The sequence below is a fragment of the Thyridium curvatum genome (assembly GCF_004353045.1).
Source record: "Thyridium curvatum strain D216 chromosome Unknown NODE_151_length_35642_cov_81.613656, whole genome shotgun sequence".
Taxonomy (NCBI): domain Eukaryota; kingdom Fungi; phylum Ascomycota; class Sordariomycetes; order Thyridiales; family Thyridiaceae; genus Thyridium; species Thyridium curvatum.
In genome coordinates this window covers 14,511-20,498 of record NW_022156906.1, presented here as the reverse complement: position 1 = coordinate 20,498, position 5,988 = coordinate 14,511, and the positions used below count along the sequence as shown (strand labels likewise).

At 57.9% G+C, this 5,988-nt stretch overlaps 1 protein-coding gene across 1 annotated transcript; it reads right to left on the bottom strand.

The window, feature by feature from the left end:
• E0L32_012292 (uncharacterized protein) lies at positions 1-495 on the bottom strand (the record flags this gene model as incomplete). The annotated part of the gene is made up of 1 exon (XM_031135117.1): positions 1-495. One exon carries the CDS (start codon positions 493-495, stop codon positions 1-3), a length of 495 nt encoding a protein of 164 aa, XP_030998769.1.
• Between the last annotated feature and the right edge of the window lie 5,493 nt (positions 496-5,988).

Genomic DNA, 5,988 nt, shown 5'->3' with positions numbered 1-5,988 from the left:
TCACTCGCCACCAGCCTCGGCGATGGGCGCCAGGTTGTGCTTGGGCTTGGGGCTCTTCTTGGAGTGGGAGCTGGATCTCCTCTGGCGCTTGCCGGCGGCCTGCCTCCGGCGCTCCTTCTCGGAGAGCAGGAAGCGGGTGACCTCGCGCTGGTAGGCCTGCCTCTCGCGCTCCATCTCGAGCAGCTGGGCCTCGGTGACGATCTGCGGGGACCCGGAGGCGGGCGTGGAGATGTTGCTGCCGGCGCTGGAGACGCTCTGCGCGTCGTCCTCGAAGACGGCGGCCTCGGCGGCGGCGGCGGCGGGGAAGAGGTCCTCGTCGGACAGGAAGGAGGTGGCGCGCTGCTCGCAGTCCGACTCGGAGAGCGACGTCCTGCGCGGCCAGGAGGGGAAGGCGCAGCTTGCGTCTTGCTGCTTGGAGTAGCTGGGGCTGATGTCGAGGGGTGCCGACATCTGCACCGAGCACATGGAGCTGTAGGAGCCGTACGAGCCGTACATGGCTGCGGTTGTTGTGTGTTGTCTGTGTTGTTGCGCGCTCGAGAGCGGTTGAATAGTGCTGATGGGAGACTCTGGTGGCCGTGGTCCAGGTGCAGGCCTGGTCGGTTCCGCGCGCCTTGGAGACAGGACTGGTATTTTATATAAAAATTCCTGTGCGGTGGTGCTGTGACGTGGCGCGTCGGGCGTATACAAGTCGTGGCCCAAGGTTGGGTGTAAGTGCTGCGCGCTCTGCTGGTAGTGGGGGTGAGGCAGCCTCGGTGTGTGTAAGTCGGGTCCAAAGCAGGTTTCCTGCTTTGTTGTTGTATGAGTGGGCTGTGGTTTGCTGAGACGCTTCGATGATGCGTTCTGGCGTACTATCTCACGAAGAGAGAACCAGGATATCGTTGAACAAGAGGAGAGGAGGGGAGAGAAGGGGGAGCGGGTAGCAGATATGAGGCCGAGGAGGAACAATAATATATGGAAATACTCGAGCAGAGAGATACCGGGGCAGAGCCGACGAGGAGCCATAAGCCATGGGCCATGAGGGTGTGGATAGATGGAGGATGGGGTAGCGTACAGGCTAGACAATGGAGCGGGATGGGGGTGCAATGGGTGGTGCTTTGGGCTTCGGGCTTGGACTTGGGAGACGGGGGGATGGGATGGGTGATGGGTCAGTCATGGATGGGGGTGGCATTTGGGAAGCAGGGCCACGCTCAGGAATGATTCATCCATGTACGCCGCCCCGAGGCAGCAGACTAGGCCACGGGCACACGGGTATTGGCCCGCGGGTCTGGCAATGCCTGGCTTTGCCTGGCCAGCGTGGGCACGAGTCGACGACTCCGGCGTGGGGTGGGGTGGGGAGTGACGGGCGAGGATGAGACAAGGGGGGGGCGTGTGCGATGCTCACGGTTTGGTTTGCTTTGTTGCTTTTGGTGGTGTTGGTGCTTTGTCGGGGACAAAGCCGGGCACCCCCGCCGCCTCTTTGGTCGTCTCTCTCGTCGTCTCTCGCCTCTCATCACTCATCACTCATCACACACACCAGGCAAACACTCTGGCTGGCTGCATTGTTGCTCACTGGAAACATGCACACCGGCAAACAAAAGAAAGGGGATACTTGATCCCACGCACACTCCCCCCCCCCCTTCCACCCCTATTCCGATGTAAGGCAGTGGCGCCGCTGGATGCAGGGCTTACCGCCTTTTTTTGAGTGCGTGCTGTCATCATTGTTGTCGCTGCTGCTGCTGCTGCTGCTATTGCCATCAAATCCAAGTTTATCTCCTTTCAGGCAGGTCGAGCGGTGGTCGGAGTCATCCTGATCGCGTCTGACCGCTCTCTGACATTATCAAAGCATGCAGCTCTCCCGTGCTCCCCACCCCCTTCCACCACGGTTCCTTCTATCCGCCCATGGAAAAGAGTCCCTCCTAGAGGTCAATACGCAACGCAAGGGGGGCGTGTGCAGAGCATGAATCATGGGCGGGAATCTCTGCCTAGCGTTCGTTCGCTGGGGGGAGCTGGAATGGGCGTGCGGTAGCTCTGGCTGGTCTGGGAGGCCGGGGAGAGCATGGGCTCAGGTCCCGGAATGAAGGTCTGGGCTGAAAGGGAGGCCCCATCAGGAATCATTCGCCCATCCTTCTATTGTAACTGTCCCTGCCCTGCCAGACCCAGAGCGCGACTGGGGCCCCGGTCGCCGGCTGCTCCTCCGCCTACCCGGGATCAACATATCAAACAAAGCAAAATGAAGAAATGAAATTGTAAAAAAAGAAAAGGGAAAAAAAAGAGGTTTCCTTCCCACACCGCCCATCCTCACCAACCCCCAACGCCAAAGCCAGCTCACTCAGCTGGAGGGGGTTGTCGGGCCCCCAAAAAGCAAAGACGGCACGCACGCAGGCATGTCGTGAACAGCTTGGACAAAAGCAAGACAAGCAACAAGCCACCCACACCCCCGATCGCAATCTGAGACTCGACGTCAAGGGAGGCTTGTCAGGGAGGGCTGACCCAAGGGAGATGAGCTGGTGTTTGCTGCCCTGCAGGGTGCTGTACAAGCTGTACTCCGTACAACATGCTTATTTGGGCTGCTGCAGCGGGATGGATGCGATACATCACAACGTCTACCTATCTAGGCAATGCCTGCGAGGCAAAGGTCGGTCTCGAGCAACCGGCCGTAACTCAGAACATCGAGGCTTGTTTTTTTCGTGATGACCTGGGTGTGCAGCCTCTTGTTCCTTATTAGGTACCCTCCCACCCGAGTGCAAACAAAGCCCTGCTTTGTCCTCGTCCGGGATGCCAGCAGTAGTGACAAGTACGGAGTAGGTAGGGAACAAAACTCAGCACACAATGCACGCCCGAGTCAGCTCCCGCACACCCTTGACAAATATGTTCCAGGGCGCGCTTTGTTCGAACCGCGGGGGAGGGCTAGGGAGGAGAGCCACAGCGGGAGCGCACATGTGAAGGAATGCAATGACGGCTCCGACCGTTGGAAGGGCCCTTGAGTCGCGGTTCTCCGTTTTTGGCCCAGTCGCCTCGTGTTTCTGGTTCTCGCCATCGAGCCAAAAAGTTTGGGACCAAGGCATTTAGCAAACTGGCCAAACTGCCCCGGCTGTATGGCGAGTTTGCGACGTTGATGAATAAAGAAACCTAAAGAAAAGCGTTGGCCAGCGGCAACTCGACATGAACTCTGCTTGTCAGAGGGCAATCAATCGCGTCGGAGAACGGCGCGCCGGCCATCAGATTGGATGGCATCCTCCATGAGTCAGAGCTGGGGAAGGGCGGACAGCACTGCCATTGGTGCCCGGTTTGCTCTTGGTCCTGGCCATCCAACGACTTTTGCCAGGCAGTTTGCTTACCAAGGACTCGGCCAGATACGATGATTCGTGAAGCATGATGAGATGATGACTGCCTGCGGCGAGATGACAGCATCGTAAGTCGTATCGGCGTATTGTACCCGGCCTTTTTTTTATTGTATTGCCTCTCGTCTTCGCCATGTTTACGAGCTTTGATTGCGCATGCCCGCCTGTTGTTGTCCACGAGAAAGCACAAAAGTTGGCCAGGTCAATCAAAACAGCCTTTATCGGGATTACTACGCGCACCCCCATCCCTCCCGAAAATTACCGTCTGGAGGGAGGGGAGTTGATTTACCTTGGCCCTGCCGACCGACAGTACCTACATTGACTATTCCCGACCGATCATCTCTGAGATGGCGCGCGCCAGCCCTGATTCGGGATGACGCAGATCGGGCAACAACAAGAAGAAGAAGAAGAAGAAGAAAACATCCCTCCTCACCGGTCTTTTTCAAGCAAGCCTGAGACTGATTGACTCTGCTGGCAATGCATCTCAATCACGGATGTCTGCATGTATTCGCCAGCTATCGAGAGACAACAACAAAAAAACAACAACCTCTCGAAACAAGCTTGCCGGCTTGGGCCCCGTTTGCGCACAGAGGATGGATCCGCGCCAGTGCGTGTGCGTGCGTGTGTGTGTGTGTGGGCTCCCGCAGCCCGTTTCGCATCGGTTTGTCTGTCCTCTGTAGGTTTGCGCTGCATCTCGTTGACCGCCTCTTTTCCAGAACAACCCTTTTCGTCCCGGGGCGGTGCGTCCTGCATGAAAAGGGTTGTCTGCGTGCGTGCGCATGCCCGCCGTCCTGCTTTCTACACCGCCCAGGCCATCCCATCTCATCGCCTACCGAGTACGTACCTACTCGGTCGAAACAGACTGGGCATCTTCCGCTCTCCTTTCCTTTCCCTCCCCCCAGCTCGACCCGACTCGACTCGACTCGACTACTCGACGAAATTTGGCGGCTACGCGATAGCCGAGCCGTCTCCCCGGAATTCAGCAAGCGTAGGTACTCGGTAGATCACTCCTCTGGCTCAACTGGCCGCTCGTCCCCGCCGATCCATTGCGAACCCACCAACTCCACCCGCTCTCCCGAGGCTAGGACGAGTCAAGTAATCGCCCTGCCCACCCACCGTCCTTCGCCCAGAGCAGCTCAAGTGCCCCGAAGCATTTCCCGGCTCGATACCCATCTTGGGTGTACCTAGGTAGCCCTTTTAGCCTGGGGTGGGTTCGGTAGGCACAGGCACAAGCACAAGTAGAGCCTCGGGAAGCGTGCTTCCAGAACCCGAGGCTGGCGAGGACTACTTGTACAATACTCCGTTCGAAAGTGCTGCCCATCGCATTTGATTTTCAGGGTCCAGGCGTGGGCCTCTACGAAGTACAAGTACGGGTTCTCACCTGCCAGACGCTACTTTGCTTCATTAGACCAGCTGCGGGCTTCGGGATGATCTTTCCACCTGCCATTCATGCTACCTGAACCCTTCCATCCAGGAAGTTCCGAGGAGCAAGCACAGTGGCTGAAACCGCCGAGCTGCCGGTCGCCTTCGGAGAATGCACCGCGGTACAAGGTTCACTCACTGTCCGGTGGGTGGGTGGTCGTGGGCCATGGCCAACCATTCATTCATTCATCTGATAGAGTACCTACTTGTAGTTACGTCTCTTGCTTTTCTTTCGCCTATCTTACTCGGGAGCATTCCAAACCAGCCACTCGCAGCCATGCTGCAGCCACAGCCGCCTTCCGCGGCCCGGAATAAGCAATTTCACATTCCAGCCCAGAAACTCAGATATGATAAGCTCAATGTGCAGAGAGTCGCTTGCTTTTTCCCACGCTGATCTTCGCTTGTACGATGATGAGTGAGCGATGATCAACCCCCTTTGGTGCCAATCGCAGAAGAAACACTGTTCAGTCCAAGGTTCCTCCACTGGTGGGCATCGCAGTTGAGGCTTCTGATACCAATGATACCGTAACTATCGTCAAAAAACTACAATAGGTACTGCGTAGCATTCAAAGGGGGTTGTGTCGCGACGGCCAAAAGCCCGCCGGGCGTCAGGTATTTCCCGACTTGGCCACCCTGCCGAGACCCCCGTCCGCCGAGTCGTGTTTCGGAACTTGACCGACCACACTCGATTCATGGGAGCTGCTAGGGGGGAGCCAGGGCCGGCTAGGGAGGTAGTGCCGACCGCTTGGGGCGCTCTTTTTTAGTGGGAGCTGCCCGGGGACCCTGTATCTACTTTGGATTGCGGAGGCGAGGAATGCCTGGCTCTTTTTGCCTCGCCCTCTCCGGCAACCTTCTAGGTATCCGTAAGTCGGTCGGGAAATGTCAAGTGGCTTCGGCTACGGCTCGGCGGGGGGGGGCCTGCTAGGTACTCCGCTTCACAAGTGGATGAGAATCTGTCAGTCCCTCCTCTAGCAGCAGTCTAGCCAACGCGCTGGAACAATCCATGGAAGATCTTGACCCTTTTCCGACCGCCTGTCACAAGCGAAAAGACTCTGGCCTGGCCTGGCCTACCTCCCCCCCCCCCCCAGGCGATCCACCGACAGGCCCTTTCCGTCGGGTGCGAGCCCCGGCCACGGGGGGGCTTTTGGGTACTGGTTCTCCTGCCAGGGCTGGCGAAATGAGAACGCACCCGAGGCTTGGAAGCGAGAGCAATCTCAGAATCAAAACCCCTTGACATATGACAGGG